This window comes from Saccopteryx leptura, chromosome 7 (genome assembly GCF_036850995.1).
Source record: "Saccopteryx leptura isolate mSacLep1 chromosome 7, mSacLep1_pri_phased_curated, whole genome shotgun sequence".
NCBI classification, from domain to species: Eukaryota; Metazoa; Chordata; class Mammalia; order Chiroptera; family Emballonuridae; genus Saccopteryx; species Saccopteryx leptura.
In genome coordinates, this window is record NC_089509.1 from 801,490 (window position 1) to 822,912 (window position 21,423).

General features: G+C 46.0%; 1 protein-coding gene across 1 annotated transcript; it reads right to left on the reverse strand.

The window, feature by feature from the left end:
- Positions 1-10,404: 10,404 nt before the first annotated feature.
- Positions 10,405-21,400, reverse strand: POLR2D (RNA polymerase II subunit D). The gene is made up of 4 exons (XM_066345972.1): positions 21,256-21,400; positions 16,792-16,972; positions 11,317-11,412; positions 10,405-10,789 (listed from the first exon to the last, which is right to left on the reverse strand). Exons 1-4 carry the CDS (start codon positions 21,326-21,328, stop codon positions 10,711-10,713), a joined length of 429 nt encoding a protein of 142 aa, XP_066202069.1. The 5' UTR covers positions 21,329-21,400; the 3' UTR covers positions 10,405-10,710.
- Positions 21,401-21,423: the final 23 nt, after the last annotated feature.

Sequence of the window (21,423 nt, forward strand, 5' to 3'; positions counted from 1 at the left end):
TACCAGTTACTAAAATAGTGAACTTCTTCCATAAGGAATCTCTGACCACCTCCATCACCCCTGGACCTCATCATGATCTGCAATTAGAGGGTTAGCGCCTAACAGGACAAAGGCCAGTGACCCCTAAGATATTAAATATTTTAAACCCACCCACCTGCCTAACCAGACAATGATGCAGTGAATAGAGCATCCACCTGAGATGGTGAAGAGCCAGGTTTGAAACCCGGGGTCACTAATTTGGGCACGGGCTTACCAGCTTCAGCACAGGGTTGCCTCAAGGCAGATATAACAGTGCACACCCTGGGCCCCGACTTCTGAAGGGCCCCACAAAACCCCAACTTTACATTTTTTTCTTTTTATTTAGAGACAGAGTCAGAGAGAGGGACAGATAGGGACAGACAGACAGGTAGGGAGAAAGATCAACTCTTCGTTACAGTTCCTTAATTATTCAGTGATTGCTTTCTCATATGTGCCTTGACCAGGGGACTACAGCAGAGCAAATGACCCCTTGCTCAAGCCAGCGACCTTCGGACTCAAGCCAGGACCATGGGGTCATGTCTATGATCCCATGCTCAAGCCAGCAACCCCTCGCTCAAGCTGACAACCTTGGGGTTTTGAACCTGGGTCCTCTGTATCCCAGTCCGATGCTCTATCTACTGTGCCACTGCCTGGTCAGGCTACATTTTTTTCTAATGACACCAAAGTTTGGTTTCTTTTTTTAATTTTTTACAGAGACAGAGAGTGAGTCAGAGAGAGGGATAGACAGGGACAGACAGATAGGAACGGAGAGAGATGAGAAGCATCAATCATTAGTTTTTCATTGCGCATTGCAACACCTTAGTTGTTCATTGATTGCTTTCTCATACGTGCCTTGACCGTGGGCCTTCAGCAGACCGAGTAACCCCTTGCAGGAGCCAGCGACCTTGGGTTCAAGCTGGTGGGCTTTTGCTCAAACCATCAGATGAGCCTGCGCTCAAGCTGGCGACCTCGAGGTCTCGAACCTGGGTCCTCTGCATCCCAGTCCGACGCTCTATCCACTGCGCCACCGCCTGGTCAGGCCAAAGTTTGGTTTCATATGTGCAATTTTAACATTAATAGTACATAATATTTTTTATGTATTTAATAATATAGTTAACGTGTATTTTTATTTTTCCTCTTTCTTTTTTACAGGGCCCAATATTTTCTTCTGAGCCTGGGACCTCAACCAACCTTAATCCTCCTCTGGTGTTGCCAGCATGAGCATGGTATCATAAATATGACCTTATGGTCACTGGCTTGAGCCCAAAGGTTGCTGGTTTGAAGTCCAAGCTCACTGGCTTGACTGAAGACTGCCCCCCCTCTAATGCTCCCCCTTTCAAGAGACATAGAAGAAAGCAATCAATGAACAACTAAAGTGCTGCAAGAAAGAACTTACGCTTCTCATCTCTCTCCCTTCTTGTCTGTCTCTCTCTTGCACACACACAAAAAATTATCTTTGTATTGATTTTAGAAAGAGAAGAGTGAAAGAGAGAAATGTGGAGGGGAGGAGCAGGAAGCATTAATTCAAAGTTGCTTCTCGTATGTGCCCTGACTGGGCAAACCTGAGGTTTTGAACTAGGACTTCATTGCTCCCAATCAACACTTCATCCACTGTGCCACCACAGGTCAGGCTGGACATAGAGCTTTTTCTGTATTCAAGATATTTGGTATAGAAGGTAATTTTCAGAAATGGAATTACTAGGTCAGAGTATAAACATTTTAAGGTACTTGATCCATTTGGGGAGATGATTTCATTTAAACAACCCTGCCAGGAACCTCTTCCCTCATCTGGTAACACCACTTCCACCCACTTGCATCTCCAACCATGTGGTTCCTCTGGGCATTGCAATATTTTTATAGCTCCTATCTCTATAACCATGTCCAGAAGTGGGCATCAGACAACAAAACAGACTGTTCAAAGTCCTTTCCTGGAATTTCAGAATCTGGGCCCAAGAGAACCTGAACCAATCTCTCAGGTTGCAGGCTGTCAAGATAATGAAACTCAGCAGTCAGAAGCCTATGCTTAGCTCTATGGAAGGTAGGCAGTAATGAGAGAATGAGACAAGTAGAGACTAAAAGAAGAACAACATTTGAGGGCCTGGTTCCAACTGCTCTTGCATTTGTGCCCTAAGCTTTGAAGTTCAATTTTCCTATAACAGAACTTTGATTGGGTTTCTAGCACTTATAGATTCATACTGATAGCCTCTGGTCTTTCCAATCAGACTACACTTCCCCTGTTAACTCAACCTCTTACTCTCCATAGTGACTATTTCATGCCTCTGTTCTCTCAAATTTCACTTTCCAGTAACGACCTGTTTGTTGCAACAGCACTGCCAAGATTGTGAAATGTTTCGTACTCAAGCTTGGAAACAGATATTTGATAACATGGGGCTCATGTTCTGTGGATAAAGGATAGTCGGGCCCATGAGACACAGAGATATCTGTAGTTAAATGAGCCTAGTGACACTTGTCATTGCAGTCCAATTCTAATCAGCCTAGATGCATGCCTGTTGTGTCTCCATCCTCTGCCTTCTTTCCTACAGAAGCAATCTGTCTCCACTTAGCCACTGGACCCCATTTCTTCTCTCCTTTGTGTGCTTCGTTCCTGCAGTTCTCTCCACCCATCTACTAAAGTTCTCAGCCTCTTTAGTCATTCCCATTGACAGATGAATGCACAAGTACCTTCCACCTCAGAAAGAGCAGGTCCTGGCCCTCATGTCCCCTGCCAACTCCCTTTCTGTAGCTGTTCCCCTTCATGCAGCCTCCTACGACCCTCCCCTATAAAGTTACATGCTAACCTCCAGGCTCGTTATCCTTTGTTTCTCCCAAACTCTTTCCCACCTTAGGGACATTACATTTCATAGTCTGTCCCGCAGGTTCTGCCCCAGACTTCACAGAACTTTCACTCATTTGAGCCTCCTTAGACAAGCCAACCTAAAATAATCGTCTTGGTCACACAGTTATTACCTGTTTTCTTCACATATTCATCACCACTGCTGGAAATTATCTACACTGCTCACAAAAATTAGGGGATATGTTAAAATGAGTATGAAGTGATAAAAAATGCATTTGATTTTTTTTTATTAAACAAGAACATCGGAAAAGCAAAAAAGTCAGAGTTGTTTGATTATGCAAATGAGATGCAGACTCAATTATCGTGATTGAGCAGCAAGTGACCCATTGGTGGGGGGTGAACAGAAGCATGTCAAACTGAACAAGAGTGTCACACATTGACTGCTCAGTAGGGTGTATCGTCACCCAAGACTGCCAAAACACACTGAAAGTAATGGGGCATGGACAGGATCAGATTGTCCAGCAGTTCTTGTGGGACCCTCTACCACTCTTGCTCCAGGGCAACTTCCAGCTCAAGAAGTGTTGTGGGAGGCACTGGATGGTTTGCCGACGTCTTCCCAGTGCATCCCAAGCATGATCAGTGGGATTCAGGTCTGGAGAATGTGAAGGCCAGTCCATGTGTTCTATTCCTGCCTCCTGAAGCATGTTGTTGATGATATGTTCATGGTGGGGTCTTGTATTATCATCCAAGAAAAGAAGTTGTTTGCAATTGCTCCATCATAGGGTACCACTATAGGGTGCAAGACCTCATCTCAATATCTGACAGCAGTCACCAATCTGTTTCTGATGACGTAGAGGTCGGTATGACCAATGCTGATGCCAGCCCACACCATGATTCCACCACCACCACCGAAGGAGTCCGTTTCTGACATGAAACGTGGATTCTCCCAGGTTCCTCGTTCAAGTCGGATCAGGACATGATGATTGTCAGGCAGCAGACTGAATTGTGACTCATCAGAGGACAGCTGACCACTCATCACGGGTCCAATGACAATGCTCACCAGGCCACCATCTATGGGTTCTATGGTGTTCGGCAGATAACGGAATGCATACTATTGGTCATTGGACATGCAGTCCAACACGATGGAGCCGATTTCATACGGTCTGGGTGCATATCCGTCATCTAATGGCAGCAAGAAACTGTCCTCTCAGCTCTGTTTCATTGATGCGCCTATTCCTTCTTGCCAATAAGGTCAAGTAGCAGTCATCTCTTGCTGTGTGGCAGATGGGCGATCTTGCCCTCGTCTTCTTCGTACTGTGCATTTCTTAAAAGCGATTCCACAGTCTGCTAATCACGCTTTGGGATATTCCAAGTGCTGTTGCCACTGTCGTCTGTGTTTGACCAGCTTCAAGATGTTCTATGGCTCTCCAGGCTTCACATTCGGGCAAATTATGTTACAGGGGCATTGTAAAGAATGGGAAATTGCAGGATGTGCACTTTCAAAATCAAGGAACGTGCAGATACTCCAGTATTTTCAGCCTTTTGTATAGCGCATTTTCACCAATGAAATAGGTTGATTTTGCATAATCGAACAACTTTCTTTCACTTGTCGTTTGCTTTTCTGATGTTCTTGTTTAATAAAAAAACAAATGCTTTATCACTTCATATTAATTTTGAAATATTCCCTAATTTTTGTGAGCAGTGTTCACTTCATTGTCTCCCTTATCAGACGGTAAGCTTCCTGAAAGAATCCTGTTGCCCTTGCTCGTCCCTGTATTCTTGCTGCCTAGAATACTGTCTGAGAGACCTATTACATTTCCAATATATATTTATCCAACTAATGAAGGCCATTTGAAATGTAGCTGACGTGCAAGTGGAGAGCATAAGCAATTAAAGCTGCAGGGCATTTACAGAAGTGTGGATAGAGGAAAGGCTAAGCGGAGTCTTAAAGGACTAGAAACCACGTATCAAGTAGAGAAGAGAGAAGGGTCTTTTCAAAAGGAAACAGCATGCTCTGCTCCAGAGAGGCAGTGCTGCGCGCGCATGTGCGCGCGCGCGCGCGCACACACACACACACACACACACACACGCTAATGTACAACTGAGCTTCCAGGAGAACAAGAGAAATCTCCAGGGGCAAGAAAAGAATTCAGCACTGGCCTGACCTGTGGTGGTGCAGTGGATAAAGCGTCAACCTGGAAACACTGAGGTTGCCGGTTCAAAACCCTGGGCTTGCCTGGTCAAAACACAAGTTGATGCTTCCTGCTCTTCCCCCCTTTTCTCTCTCTATCTCTCCCCTCTCTATAATGAATAAATAAAATCTAAAAAAAAAAAAATTCAGCACTAAAAGCCAGAGTGGTAAAATTCAAAGTGATTCTACAGTAACCTTGGTTGGAGTTAAAGAGGTGGTATCGGGTCTGATGGGCTACGCTTCAGTTTATCCTCCAAGTAGAATTCAGTTGAACTTGAAAGGCTGTGTCCTTAGAGAAAGGTTGGTTCCTCCACCCACAGGCCCAGGAAGAGAAGGATGCTTGTCACTATCCATGGCTCTTGAGTAAAAGAAAAAAGTCTCTGAGAGATCAAGAACTGAAATTTGCGCCACACGTGGGATTGAACTCAAATTTACACTGTCTGTATGGCATGGATACCCCCATGCTGACAAATTATTGAGAAATAGTCCCAGGCCACTGATACTATGGCCTGGGAAAAGTACAAAACAGTTTGCAGAGCCTGACCTGTGGTGGCGCAGTGCATAAAACGTCGACCTGGAAATGCTGAGGTCGCCAGTTCGAAACCCTGGGCTTGCCTGGTCCAGGCACATATGGGAGTTGATGCTTCCAGCTCCTCCCTCCTGTCTCTCTCTTCTCTCTCTCTCCTCTCTAAAATGAATAAATTAAAAAAAAAATGTAAAAAAAGATAAAAAAAAATTAAAAAAAAAAAGTCTGCAGAAACATTTCTCCAACACTGACACATTTTCACAGTAAAAGCAATCTCATTAAAGATCAAAATAATTACAAAACAAATGAAGAACATACACTAAGAACTTGAGTTAACCAAATAGTCTGAAAAAGAATGAAAAAAAAAATTTTAAATGGGCCTTGGCCAGTTGGCTCAGTGGTAAAGCATCGGCCTAGTGTGTGGAAGTCCCAGGTTCGACTCCTGGACAGGGCACACAGAAGAAGCACCCACCTGCTTCTCCACCCCTCCCTCTCCTTCTTCTCTGTCTCTCTCTTCCCCTCCCGCAGCCAAGGTACCATTGGAGTAAAGCTGGCCCGGGTGCTGAGGATGGCTCCATGGCCTCCGCCTCAGGTGCTAGAATGGCTCCGGTTGCACTGGAGCAATGGCCCAGATGGGTGGAGCATCTCCTCCTAGTGGGCACGCCGGGTCGATTCTGGTCGAACACTTCTCACTTCAAAAAGATACAAAAAAAAAAAAAAACTAAATCAAATCATTTTACTACTGTTAATCTGTGCCTAACTATATTCCAGTACTTTCCATATTTCCCCACTCTCATGTAGTTCAGACATCTGAACACAAGTGGGCATTGCACTGCTCTCATTGGGTAGCACATACACCCTCTGTTCTACTGCTTGGAGCCAACCGGCACCTGTAACTGAGCCTCTTTTTTTGTGTGTGACAGAGACAAAGGGACAGATAAGGACAAACAGGGAGAGAGATGAGGAGCATCAATTCTTCATTGTGGCACCTTAGTTGTTCATTAATTGCTTTCTCATATGCGCCTTGACCAGGGGGCTCCAGCAGAGTTAGTGACCCCTTGCTTCAAGGCAGCGACTTTGGGCTTCAAGGCAGAGACCACGGCGTCATGTCTATGATCTCACGCTCAAGGCAGAGACCCTGCACTCAAGCTGGTGACCTGTGTTCAAACCAGATGAGCCTACACTCAAGCTGGTGACCTCTGAGTTTCAAACCTGAGTCCTCTGCATCCCAGTCTGATACTCTATTCACTGTACCACTGCCTGGTCAAGCTATAATTGCCTCTCTTTAAAGATAATTCAGGAGACTTAAGGAATAAGCAATTTGGTTTTGTTTTCATAGTCTAATACCAGTACCCGTTGGTACGGTACCAAATTCTTGCACTAATTTCTTTTTTTTTTTTTTTCTGTATTTTTCAGAAGCTGGAAATGGGGAGAGACAGTCAGACAGACTCCCGCATGCACCCGATCGGGATCCACCTGGCACGCCCACCAGGGGGCAAAGCTCTGCCCACCAGGGGGCAATGCTCTGCCCCTCCGGGGCGTCGCTCTGCCGCGACCAGAGCCACTCTAGCGCCTGGGGCAGAGGCCGAGGAGCCATCCCCAGCACCCGGGCCATCTTTGCTCCAGTGGAGCCTCGGCTGCGGAAGGGGAAGAGAGAGACAGAGCGGAAGGAGAGGGGGAGGGGTGGAGAAGCAGATGGGCGCTTCTCCTCTGTGCCCTGGCTGGGAATCGAACCTGGGACTTCTGCACGCCAGGCCGACGCTCTACCACTGAGCCAACCGGCCAGGACTTTTCTTTTTTTAAGAGCAGGAGAGCCTGACCTGTGGTGGCGCAGTGGATAAAGCATCTACCTGGAAATGCTGAGGTCACCGGTTCGAAGCCCTGGGCTTGCCTGGTCAAGGCACATATGGGAGTTGATGCTTCCAGCTCCTCCCCCCTTCTCTCTGTTTGTCTCTCCCTCTCCTCTCTATAATGAATAAATAAATAAAAATAAAAAGTAAAAAAAAGGAGCAGGAGAGAAAGAGACAGAGAGGAAGGGAGAGAGATGAGAAGCATCAATCTCTCGTTGCAGCACCTTATTTGTTCATTGATTGATTTTTCATATGTGCCTTGACGGGGGGCTATAGCACACCAAGTGACCCCCTGCTCGAGCCAGCGACCTTGGGCTCAAGCTGGCGACCTTGGGGTCTTGAACCTGGGTCCTCCAAATCCCAGTCTGACGCTCTATCCACTGTGCACCACCTGGTCACGCTATCTTGACCTTTAAAGCCATATCAGGTTCTGGCTGAATAACTCAATTGGTTAGAGCATCATCCTGAAGCACAGAGGTTCCTGGTTCAATCCCCGGTCACAGCACATACAGGAGGAGGTTGATGGTCCTGTCTCACTCTTTCTCCCAATAAAATAAAAAAATTTAAAAAAGTTTTTTTTTAAAGCCAACTTTGTTCTTTCCTCAAACTTTTCTTTGGATATGAATTCATTTGGAGCCAACAAGTAGACAAACAAATTGTGAAGCAATCAGGCTTATTTCCTTTTAGAAAAATCAAAGCTATTTAGCTATTAAAATGGTGATTGGAAAAAATAAAATAAAAAAATAAAAATAAAATGGTGATTGGTAGGCCCTGGCCAGTTGACTCAGTGGTAGAGCGTCGGCCTGGCATGCAGGAGTCCTGGGTTTGATTCCCAGCCAGGGCACACAGGAGAAGCGCCCATCTGCTTCTCCACCCCTCCCCCTCTCCTTCCTCTCTGTCTCTCTCTTCCCCTCCTGCAGTTGAGGCTCCACTGGAGCAAAGTTGGCCTGGGCGCTGGGGATGGCTCTATGGCCTCTGCCTCAGGTGCTAGAATGGCTCTGGTTGCAACAGAGCAATGCCCCAGATGGGCAGAGCATCGCCCCCTGGTGGGCGTGCTGGGTGGATCCCCGTCGGGTGCATGTGGGAGTCTGTCTGGCTGCCTCCCAGTTTCCAACTTCAGAAAAATACAAAAAAAAAAAAAAATGGTGATTGGTAGTAGTGCTGTGGACAGAGTGTTGACCAGAATGCCGAGGAGCAAGTTACAGTGTGGACTACTTGGCTTGAGTGAGAGAATCATCTACACAATTCCAAAGGTCGCTAGCATGAAAAGCCCAATGTCACTGACTTGAACCCAAGGGTGGCTGGCTTTGCTTATGCCCGAGGTCTGATTCAAGCAGTTAAGGCACAGATGAGAAGCAATCAGTGCCAATTAAAATGAAAGCAACTACAAGTTGATACTTCTCCCTCTCTGTCCCTCCCTGTCTCTCACCTGCCTGTCTCTCTCAAAAAAAAAAAATTCTCGGCCCTGGCCGGTTGGCTCAGTGGTAGAGCGTCAGCCTGGCGTGCGGGGGACCCTGGTTCAATTCCCAGCCAGGGCACATAGGAGAAGCGCGCATTTTCTTCTCCACCCTCCCTCTCCTTCCTCTGTCTCTCTCTTCCCCTCCCACAGCCAAGGCTCCGTTGGAGCAAAGATGGCCCGGGCGTGGGGGATGGCTCCTTGGCCTCTGCCCCAGGCGCTAGAGTGGCTCTGATCGCGGCAGAGCGATGCCCCGGAGGGGCAGAGCATCGCCCCCTGGTGGGCAAAGCGTAGCCCCTGGTGGGCGTGCCGGGTGGATCCCAGTCGGGTGCATGCGGGAGTCTGTCTGACTGTCTCTCCCCGTTTCCAGCTTCAGAAAAATACAAAAAAAAAAAAAAAATTCTCTACTCATGTCAGATTTTTTAAACATTTTTTTTTTTAGATTTTTAAAATTTATTTATTTTAGAGAGAGGAGACAGAGAGAGAGAGAGACAGAGAGAGATGGGAGGGAGGAGCAGAAAGCATCAACTCCCATATATGCCTTGACCAGGGAAGCCCAGGCTTTTGAACCGGCAACCTCAGTGTTCCAGGTCGATGCTTTTACCCACTGTGCCACCGTAGGTCAGGCCTCATGTCAGATTAAGTGACTTCACTGTAGTAACTCACAAAGGGGCAGGCTCCTCCTAAATCATCCTGATCATGTAACACCTGTTGCCAAGCAATAAGTCAAAGCTTTGGACAGGATACCATATACAAGGAGACTTCAAAAGATTCAGACCTTCACATTTGGCCTATTAAGGAAAAACATCTTAATTTGGGAGTGACAAAACACTGTAGAATCACTTACTCCAAAACTACATTCTGCAGCAGTGCAAGAAAAAGGCAAAGTACCTGTCTTCCTGAAGGCTATGGGCTCCACAATACTGAGCACAGTCATCCTTCAGTATAACTGCTTTCCATGTGCACTTCTTCTGTCTCCTGGGTTAAGCACAATAATTCGAATGCTCTCTTACAGTCATTACCACTACCATCCTATCTTCAAGAATCTCAAACAATGATATCAGTCTGGTTTAATTTTCCCTTTTCTTTTTTTTTGACAGAGACAGAGATAAAGTTGAGAGAGAGAGACAGCTAGGGACAGAGATGAGAAGCATCAATTCTTTATTGCGGCACCTTAGTTGTTCAATGATTGCTTTCTCATGTGCCTTGACCAAGGGGCTACAGCAGAGCGAGTGACCCCTTCCTCAAACCAGCAACTTTGTGCTCAAGCCGTGACCTTGGGCTTGAAGCCAGCAACCTATGGGCTCAAGCCTGCGACACTGTTCTCAAGCTGGATGAGCCTGCACTCAAGCTGGCGACCTATGTGTTTTGAACGTGGGTCCTCTGCGTTCCAGTCCGATGCTCTATCCATTGTGCCACCGCCTGGTCAGGCTAAGTCTTCCTTTTTCATTTAGATAAGATTCTTGTTTCCCATACCGGCTTTATATGTTCTAATTTAGTTTCAAAAACTATAAGTACACCTAAATTAAAACATGAAATATTAGAAATCAAAAAACACAGAGGCCAAAATCCATGGTATGAGGTAGTCAATAGCATAGTTTATATGCACATCACCCTACCTCACTCTTTCCAGAGGCATGCACTAGATGCTACAAGCAGCCAGTGCAAGGCCTCTCCAAGATGACATGATCATCATAATTCAACAGTCAAGTCTGAATAACAACCCAAACCAAGACCAAGCTGGGTTATTATATCTAGAAGCAGCCCAAGTGTCTTCTGTGATAGAATTCCTGTGCAAGTAAACCTCAGATCCTGAGAGGACCGGTGCCATGCTAGGGGATGTGGTTTTCTCAGCAGCACAGTGATGTGTGGAGATCAGTACTGAAAGCTGCGCTTGGTCTGGATATCATCGAGAATCTGCTGTAGCTCCTCATCTTCAAACCGCCCCTCCAGGCTATAAGAAGAAAACCAAAAGAAACAGTGTTTTAGTAACTGACTGTGCTCCCCACATTCACTTTTTTTTCTTTTGTATTTTTCCGAAGTTGGAAACGGGGAGGCAGTCAGACAGACTCTGCATGCGCCCAACCGGGATCCACCCGGCATGCCCACCAGGGGGTGATGCTCTGCCCATCTGGGGCATTGCTCTGTTGCAACCAGAGCCATTCTAGCGCCTGAGGCAGAGGCCACAGAGCCATCCCCAGCGCCTGGGCCAACTTTGCTCCAGTGGAGCCTTGGCTGCAGGAGGGGAAGAGAGAGAGAGAGGAAGGAGAGGGGGAGGGATGGAGAAGCAGATGGGCGCTTTTCCTGTGTGCCCTGGCCGGGAATCGAACCCGGGACTCCTGCACGCCAGGCCAATGCTCTACCACTGAGCCAACCGGCCAGGGCCCCTAGTCAGATTTTATATGCAAAAACTTTTTAGACACAGTAATTCTACTTGCAGGAATATATCTAATACACAAAGAACTTATAACCGGTACTAACCTTGGGATCAGAGCCTTGGACTCCTCAGCAGTCTCTGGACAGAGATTGGCCAAACAGGCCAACTCAAATTTATGAAGCTTCTTCTGAAGCAACAAGCTGATGATAAGGAAAAAGATAAAAAAAAAAATCAAATAAATAGGAAAAGGAGAATCAAATGTAGCAAGAAAGAGAAAAAGTAAAGCACTTGCAATCTTTCCATTATGGTTAGAGTGGCTGCAAAATCCCACTTTCAAATCACTTCCTGTTCCTATTCCTGGAGAACAAGAAGTTAGAACAAAATCAGGCAGAGACAGAAAATGAATAGAGCATATTCAGGCACATAAGCTTTGCCATTGCAACTTTTGAAAAAGCACTCCATAGTCCTCAGGACTATACAACCTTTCTCCCAGGAAGGTATTTTGTTGCTCTCTGCTCTTCTTATCACCCTTCCTTTGTTATTAATTTTATGTCAAAGATGTGCTGTTAGATGCCCCCCGATCTATTAATAGAGGTATTTGACTTGGAATAAATTCTTTTAATTTTATCAGAAAATAAATAAATACAGGCATACCTTACTTTGTACAAATATATGTGTAAACCACATCTTATTTTTTTTAAACCGCATCTTCTCTCTTTCCCTCTCTCCTCTCTCTATAAAAATGAATAAATAAAATCTAAAATATAATGTAAAAGCCTGACCTGTGGTGGCGAACTGGATGGAACATCGACCTGGAACGCTGAGACTGTCAGTTAGCAACCGGGCATTTGCCTGGTCAAGGCACATATGGGAGTTGATGCTTCCTGCTCCTCCCCTTCTCTTTCTCTCTTTCTTTCTCTCCCTCTCCTCTCTCTCTAAAAAATGAATAAAAGCACAAAACAAAACAAAACAAAAAAAATCCCTGCATCTTATTTTAAATGCCAAACAGTATAAAAAGAACACTGTCAAGCCTGACCAGGCAGTGGCACAGTGAACAGAGCATCAGCCTGGAATGTGGAGGACCTAGGTTCAAAACACCGAGGTCACTGGCTTGAGCATGGGATTGTAGACATGACTCCACGGTCACTGGCTTGAGCCCAAAAGTCACTAGCTTGAAGCCCAAGGTCACTGGCTTGGCTGGAGCACCCCTCCACCCCCATCAAGGCACATATGAGAAAGCAATCAATGAACAGCTAAGGTGCTACAATGAAGAATTGATGCTTTTCATCTATCCCCCTTCCTGTCTGTTATTGTCTGTCTCTCTCTTGCAAAAACAAAAGAAAACAAAAAAAACAAAGAAAAGAAAACACTGTCAAGCTCTGGCTGGGTAGGTCAGTTAGAGCATTATCCAGATACACCAAGGTAGCCATTTGAATCCCCAGTCAGGGTACATACAAAAATTGACCAATGGCCTGACCTGTGGTGGTGCAGATGATAAGAGCATCGACCTGAAAGGCTGAGGTCACCGGTTCAAAACCCCAGGCTTGTCCAGTTAAGGCACATATGGGAAGCAACTACTATGAATTGATGCTTCTTGCTCATCTACCCTCTCTCTCTAAAATCAGTAAGTAAAATCTTAAAAAAAAAAAAAAATTAACCAATGAATAAATAAAGTGAAAAAACAGTTTCTTTCCTCTCAATAAATAAAAAAATTAAAAATAAAGAACAGTGTCAATGTAAATCATATCTTGGATTTATATTCCTCTACCTATTAAAGTAAGAGCTCATCACTGGTAAATATGGTTTCAGAGAAAATTAATTATCTGTTCAGAAACAAAACATTGTGTATCACTCTACTACAAGCATATTAGTTAATATACAAATTTTAGAAAATACAGAAAAGCCAGAAAATAAAAGCTACCCATATTACCACCCAAACAAAACTCAAAATCTTAATATATCATTCTAAACATTTTTCTATGTTTTAGAATATAAATTGAAAAAAAGAACACCAATGCCCTTGCCCTGGCCAAATATCTCAGCTAGTAAGAGGATCATACCAAAGTGCAGAGGTTGCCAGTTTGATCCCTCGGTTAGGGCGTTTACAGGAACAAATGTTTCCTGTTTCTCTCTTGCTGTCTCCCTTCCTCTAAAACAGTGGTTCTCAACCTTTCTAATGCCGTGACCCCGCAATACAGTTCCTCATGTTGCAGTGACCCCAAACCAAAAAATAATTTTGGTGGCTACTTCATAACTGTAATTTTGCTACAGTTATGATTTGGAATGTAAATACCTGATATGCATTATGTATTTTCTGATGGCTTTATGCGACCCCGCCAGGGTCATGACCCACAGGTTGAGAATCGCTGCTCTAAAAAAAATCAACAGCCTGACCTGTGGTGGCGCAGTGGATAAAGCGTCCACCTGGAAATGCTGAGGTTGCCGGTTCGAAACCCTGGGCTTGCCTGGTCAAGGCACATATGGAAGTTGATGCTTCCTGCTCCTCCCCCTTCTCTCTCTCTGTCTCTCTCTCTCTCCTCTCTCTCTCTCTCCTTCCTAAAATGAATAAATAAAATTAAAAAAAAAAAAATCAACAAAATAAACATTAAAAAAAAAAAAAAAAAAAAAAAAGAGCCCTGGCCGGTTGGCTAAGTGGTAGAGCGTCGGCCTGGCGTGCAGAAGTCCCAGGTTCGATTCCCGGCCAGGGCACACAGGAGAAGCGCCCATCTGCCTCTCCACCCCTCCCCCTCTCCTTCCTCTCCGTCTCTCTCTTCCCCTCCTGCAGCCGAGGCTCCATTGGAGCAAAGATGGCCCGGGCACTGGGGATGGCTCCTTGGCCTCTGCCCCAGGAGCTAGAGTGGCTCTGGTTGCAACAGAGTGACACCCCAGAGGGACAGAGCATCGCCCCCTGGTGGGCAGAGCGCCCTGGTGGGCGTGCCGGGTGGATCCCGGTCGGGCGCATGCAGGAGTCTGTCTGACTGTCTCTCCCGGTTTCTAGCTTCAGAAAAATACAAAAAAAACAAAACAAAACAAAAAAAGAGTCTGACCATGCCGTGGCACAGTGGATAGAGCGTTGGACTGAGATGTGGAGGACCCAAGTTAGAGACCCCGAGGTTGCCAGCTTGGACCCAAGGTCGCTGGCTTGAGCAATGGGTCACTCGGTCTGCTATAGCGCCCCCCCCCCCAAGGCTCATATGAGAAAGCAATTAATGAACTACGGTGTTGCAACGAAAAACTGATGATTGATGTTTCTCATCTCTCTCTCTCTCTGTTCCTGTCTATCCCTCTCTCTGTTAAAAAAAAAAAAAGACTATATATGATAAACATCTTTTGTCCATCTACTTTTCCCTGTTTTTCTGTTTGTTTTTTTTTTTTAGTTAGGGCGGAGTGCAGACAGGAAGGGAAAGAGAGATGAGAAGCATCAACTCGTAGTTGTGGCACCTTAGTTGTTCGCTGATTCCTTTCTCATGTGCCTTGACCAGGGGTTCTACCTGAGCCAATGACCCTTTGCTCAAGCCAGAGACATTGGGCTTCAAGCCTGCAACCTTTGGGCTCATGCCAGTGTCATGTCTATGATCCCATGCTGAAGCTGGCAACCAACGCCATGTTCAAGCTGGAGAGTCCATGCTCAAGTTGGCTATCTCAAGAGTTTCAAACATGGGTCTTTAGCATCCCAGGCCAATGCACTATTCACTGTGCCACTGCCTGGTCAGGCAATGCTGTTTTAATTTACTGATTTTAGTGAGAGAAAATGAACTGAGAAACACTGATTTGTTACACTTATTCATACATTCATTAATTGATTCTAGAAGACTTTATTTATTGATTTTAGTGAGAAGAGAGAGAGGCAATGGAGGAGGAATGAGAAGCATCAACTTGTAGTTGATGCTTCTCATGTGGGCCTTGACCAGGCAAGCCCACGGTTTCAAACCAGTGACCTCAGCATTTCAGGATGACGTTTTACCCACTGTGCCATGACGGGTCAGCCATTTTTCTTTGACTTTAAGATTTTATTTATTGCCTGACCAGGCAGTAGCACAGTGGATAGAATGCTGGACTGGGATGGGAAGACCCAGGTTTGAAACACCAAGGTTGCCGGCTTGAGCGCGGAGTCACTAGCTTGAGCATGGAATTATAGACAAGACCCCATGGTTGCTGGCTTGGGCCCAAGGTCGCTGGCTTGAGCAAGGGGTGACTTGCTCTGCTGTAGGCCACCGCTCAAAGCACATATAAGAAAGCATTCAATGAAAAACTAAGGTCCTGGGACAAAAATTGATGCTTCTCATCTCTCTCCCTGCCTGCCTGTCTGTCTGTCCCTATCTGTCCCACAAAGGGAAAAAAAATTCACTTATCAATTTTACAGAGAGAGTTGAGATGGGAGTAAGAACAATAATTATCAACTTATAGTTGCTTCACTAAAGTTGTTCACTGATTGCTTGTCCTATGTGTCCTGACCTGTCAAGCCCAGGGTTTTGAACTGGCTACCTCAGCATTCCAGGTTGACACTTTGTCCACTATGCCACCACAGGCCAGGCCATTAGCTGATTCTAAAGAACGTGCCCCGCCTGGCCTGTTGTGGCGCAGTGGATAAAGTGTCAACCTGGAATACTGAGGTTGCCAGTTTGAAACCCTGGGCTTGCCAGGTCAGGGCACATATGGGAGTTGATGCCTCCTGCTCCTCACCCCCTTCTCTCTTTCTCTCTCTCTCCTCTCTAAAAGTGAATAAATAAAAAACATTAAAAAATAAATAAATAAAATAAAAAAAATAAAGAATGTGCCCCGACTGGCATTGGAACCTGCAACCTTGGCATATCAGGACAATCAATCCTTTAACCAACTGAGCTACCTGACCAAGACAATGCTCTAATTTTTATTTTATTTTATTATTATTATTATTAGTTTTTGTATTTTTGTATTTTTCTGAAGCTGGAAACGGGGAGGCAGTCAGACAGACTCCTGCATGCGCCCGACCAGGATCCACCCGGCTAATTTTTATTTTTATAGCCACATTATATATATAAAAAAGATCTTAAGGGCTAACAATAAACTGCTATCAGTAGTTACTATGAAGAGAGTTAACGAGAGTTTGAGTTGTGGGAGAAGGCAGCCAATGAGAAATTTGGCCTTATAAGCAAATTTGTGTGTGTGTGTGTGTGTGTGTGTGTGTGTGTGTGTGTGGCAGAGACAGAGAGAAAGTGAGGGACAGATAGGGGCAGACAGACTGGAAGGGGGAGAGATGAGAAACATCAATTCCTCGTTGTGGCTCCTTAGTTGTTCATTGATTGATTTCTCATATGTGCTTGACAGTGGGCCTTCAGCAGACCAAGTGACCCCTTGCTCGAGCGAGGTTCAAGCTGGTGACCTTGGGGTTTCGAACCTGGGTCCTCCACATCCCAGCCCAATGCTCTATCCACTGCGCCACCGCCTGAAAAGACGCAATTTTTACATTTTTGACAAAGAAATTATTTTACATACGTTAACCCTATAGATGATAGAGGTGGTGTGTGTGGGGGGTAACAGCATTCTAGTTGCAGATGTCCAGTAGTTTGGATTAATAAAAACTTCCTTGTAGCACTCACCTACGGACACTGGCAATGGTTTCTCTGTTTTTGAAGCGACTGAAACGAGCTGTGTAGTTTAAAGTCTTCATGAAGACCTCAGACAGTTCCTGCTCATCTTCTGCACTCTCATTCTGCTGCTTTCGATGCTCCAGGAGCATATGAACTTCTGAATTTAGAAGTGTCTCAGCTGTTTCAAACTCTATTTGCAAGAAGCAGAAATGTCAGCTGAAAATATCCTTTCAAAAGTCAGTGTCTAAATGTTGATTTTTGCACTTGAGGCTCACAGCAAGTGTCTGTCCCTGCAGAAATCCAACAACTTTAAATTCCCCCAGACTTGTATACTACAAGGCACAACGGAGTTCACGAGCTACTAAAAAAGCTCATTTGGGCCAGAGTTTCCGATATCCAAGAACTTGACCTAGACATGCTACTAAACGAAACATCATTATCTTAATTAAGTCAGTTAACAGTTTCAAAATGGGGCACAATCAACAATTATTTCTCTCTAGTTCACATAACTCAATCTTTTTATTTCATAATGTTATTACACTCTCACTTTTTTTTACTATTTAAAAACATTAGTTATGTTTCAGGTATATATTATAGTGATTTGACATTTTCATACCTTACAAAGTGATCACCCCACTAATTCTTGTAATCATCTGTCACTGTGCAAATCTACATTATTATTGATTGTACTCCCCTTCCTCTTTTCACTGACGCCTTCAACCCCCTTCCCTATGGTAACCATCCCTCTGGTCTCTGTTTCTGAGTCTAGTTTTGTCTGTTGTATGTTTTGTTTTTTAAGATTCTACATATGAAATATACAATATTTGTTTTTCTCTTTATTTCACTTACCATAATATCTACACTCTAGGTCTATCCATTTCCCAAATGGCAAGATTTCCTTACAGCTAGGTAATATTCCATTGTATATATGTATGTATCACTTGGTTTTTTTATCTAGTTATCTATTGGTAGAACACTTAGGGTGCTTCCATAGCTTGGCATCAGCCCCAGATGGGGGTTGCCAGGTGGATCCGGGACAGGGCGCATGCGGGAGTCTGTTTATCTCCCTTCTTCTCACTTAAAAAAAGAATACTTATATAGCCTGACCAGGCGGTAGCACAGTGGATAGAACATCGGACTGGGATGCGGACGACCCAGTTTCGAGACTCCGAGCTCACTAGCTTGAGCGCAGGCTCATCTGGTTTGAGCAAAGCTCACCATCTTGGACCCAAGGTCGCTGGCTCCACAGTCAAGGCACATATGAATAAGGGGTTACGCGGAATGCTGCAGCTCCACAGTCAAGGCACATATGAGAAAGCGATCAATGAACAAATAAGGTATTGCAATGAAAAACTGATGATTGATGCTTCTCATCTCTCCGTTCCTGTCTGTCGGTCCCTATCTATCCCTCTCTCTGTAAAAAACAACAACAACTGTATAAGCAATCTTTTTAATTTTTTAAAAATTGATTTGAGGCCCTGGCCGGTTGGCTCAGTGGTAGAGTGTCGGCCTGGCGTGCGGAAGTCCCGGGTTCGATTCCCGGCCAGGGCACACAGGAGAGGCGCCCATCTGCCTCTCCACCCCTCCCCCTCTCCTTCCTCTCTGTCTCTCTCTTCCCCTCCCGCAGCCAAGGCTCCATTGGAGCAAAAGATGGCCCGGGCACTGGGGATGGCTCCTTGGCCTCTGCCCCAGGCGCTAGAGTGGCTCTGGTCACGACAGAGCAACGCCCCGGTTGGGCAGAGCATTGCCCCCTGGTGGGTGTGCTGGGTGGATCCCGGTCAGGTGCATGAAGGAGTCTGTCTGTCTGCCTCCCCGTTTCCAGCTTCAGAAAAATACAAAAAAAAAAAAAAAATTTGATTTGAGAAGCCTGGCCAGGCTGTGGCACAGTGAGTGGATAGAGCATTGGACTGGGACACATAGGACCCAGGTTTGAAACCCCGAGGTCGCTGGCTTGAGCACAGGCTCACCAGCTCGTATGCAGGGTCACTGGCTTGAGTGTGGGATCATACACATGACCCCATGGTCTCTGGCTTGAGCCCAAAGGGCTGGCTTGAAGCCCAAGGTCCCTGACTTGAGCAAAGAGTCACTTGCTCTGCTGTAGCGCCCTCCCCCCTCAAGGAACATATATGAGAAAGCAATCAACGACCAAGGAAGGTGCCGCAACCAAGTATTGTTGCGTCTCATCTGTCCCTCTCTGTCTCTGTCACAAAAAAAGAAAAAAAGTTGATTTGAGAGAAACAGGAAGGGAGAGAGGGAGGAGAATGCTAAGAAGCATTAACCCATAGTAGTGAGAAGGGAGAAGGCTTGCAGGAATGACTGAGTCAGACAGTTTAATTAGTTACCTTATTGGCTTCCTGGAACAACTTGCAGCACAAAGCAAGAAAAACAGGATTTGTAAATATATAGTTAAAAATAAATGGTCTGAAACTTCCCTCATGCCTCCTAAGGGTTATCTATGCTTACAAACAAAGAAATCATGCACCTTGTGCATGAACACTGAAAAAGTATATAAGATGTAAGAAATCTGACTTAAGGGAACTTGTGTTTTGAAGCCTATTAGGCCATGTTGCCCGACGGCTACATAAATCCCTTTTCCTTCAGCAAGTTGTCTGAGCGTCTTTTGCCCTCCTGGAGTCACTTCCTACATTCCTGCAACAGTAGCTTCATTTTAGTTGTTCATTGATAGCTTCTCATATCTGCTCTTAAAGGGGGGGGGGGGCCCTCAAACTGTGCCCTTGCTCATGCCAGCAACCTTGAGATCAAGTAGACAATCCCATCTCAAGCCAGTGTTCAGAGTGATGCTCTATCCACTGCACTACCACCAGCAATGAGGCTATATAAGCAATGTTTTATTTTTTTCTTCTTTTCCAAGTGAGAGGAGGGGAGATAGACTCCCGCATGCACCCTGACCAGGATCCACGCAGTGACCCCCATCTGGAGCCGATGCTCTGCCTGCCTATCTAGGGCCCATGCTCACAACTGAGCTACTTTTAGCGTCCAGGGCGAATGTATCAAATCAATCAAGCCTTGGCTGCAGGAGGGAGGGAGGGAGAGAGAGAGAGAGAGAGAGAAAGGGGGTGGTAAAGAAGCAGATGGTTGCTTCTTCTGTGTGCCCTGACCAGGAATCCAACCTGGAACTTCCACACACTGGGTCGATACCCATGCACGCATCTATTTCTCTATCTCCCCTCCTCCCACTTGCAAAAGAAGAAGAAAAAAAAAACTGGAAGCAACCTCTCTATCAATAGAGAAATATGTAGTATTACAGTAGAACCATTAAGTACCATCTAACCCTTTAAAAGAATAGGACAGCCTGACCTGTGGTGGCACACTGAATAGAGCAATGACTTGCATGATGAGGTTGCCAGTTCAAAACTCCAGGCTTGCCCCAGGTAAAGGCACATATGGGAAGCAACTGCTGCGAGTTGATGCTTCCCACTCTCTGCTCCCTTCTCCCATCTCTCTCTCTCTTTCTCTTCTAAAACCAATAAATAAAATGTTAAAATATGACAGATTTATACAATATGCTGTCAAAAATTTTAAAAGCTGTATGATTTCTATAGCATAATCCCATTTTGAAAAGAGAAAAGTGTATCAGTATATCTGTGAATAAACATAAAATTACTTTGGAAAAGCAAGCACTAAGCTGTTTACAGTAGTTTTCTGTGGAAGAAAGAGTATGGAGTCCCACTTTTTATTTGTGAAACACTAAATTAAAAATTTAATTTTCACAGTATGTTATATAATTACATAATAAAATTTACATAATAAATTATGAAACAAGATGGTATTGCTAAGGCTTCTCCCGCTCACTCTGGTTTGTAGTACCTATAAGATACGGTACTTTGCAACTGTAAACTCCCTCTATATACAAAAGACATCACAGCGCACAGAGGAGCCCCTGCGGGCAGCAGACACCGACTCATTGCTCGCGTCGTCTCCCCGTGCTCCGTGGCGGCCTGAATAAAGCACGGACGTGACCTCTCACACGGGAAGGCTGCATCCGGTGAAGACCGGAGCTCCAAAATCGCCTGTGAATACTAAGAGCTGCCCGCACAACGTCCGTTCAACCCCGACGCCAGAGCGCGGCTGGGGGAGGCGGAACCTCTCTCACTTCCCGAGCGCGGCCGGCAATGAGCTGACGTCCCTCCCGACTCCTCACTGCGCCGCCCAGACGCCGCGTTCCCTTCAGCGGTGGAGCTGAGCTCCGTACCCGCGGGCTCTCCCCGAGCAGCGCACTACTGACTGGACTCCAGCGCCGGCAGCCTTTTCTGACACACCTCTCTGGCACTCCGCGGCCCCTTGGGCTGACCCTACGGAGGCGAGTGGCCAGTGAGCCCGGCGCCCTCTCTCGCACCACCGCGCCGGACAGGCCCGGGCCTCGTCCCGCTGGGCCTTGCACCAGGCGCGGGGTTGTACCAGGCCTGCAGCCACCACGGAACGGCGGGACAGGCGGGAAGCCCCGAGCCCCACCTTTGGGAAAGATAAGCTGTGAGGCATCTTCCTCTACGTCGCCAGCCCGCGGGTCGCTACCGCCAGCCGCCATCACTGCGCCGAGCGCCAACAAGCAGCGCCGCCGCCGGAAGAGTACACTAGGCCAGAGGCGTGGCACGGAAGGGCGGGGCCAAGGGCGAGGTGGGT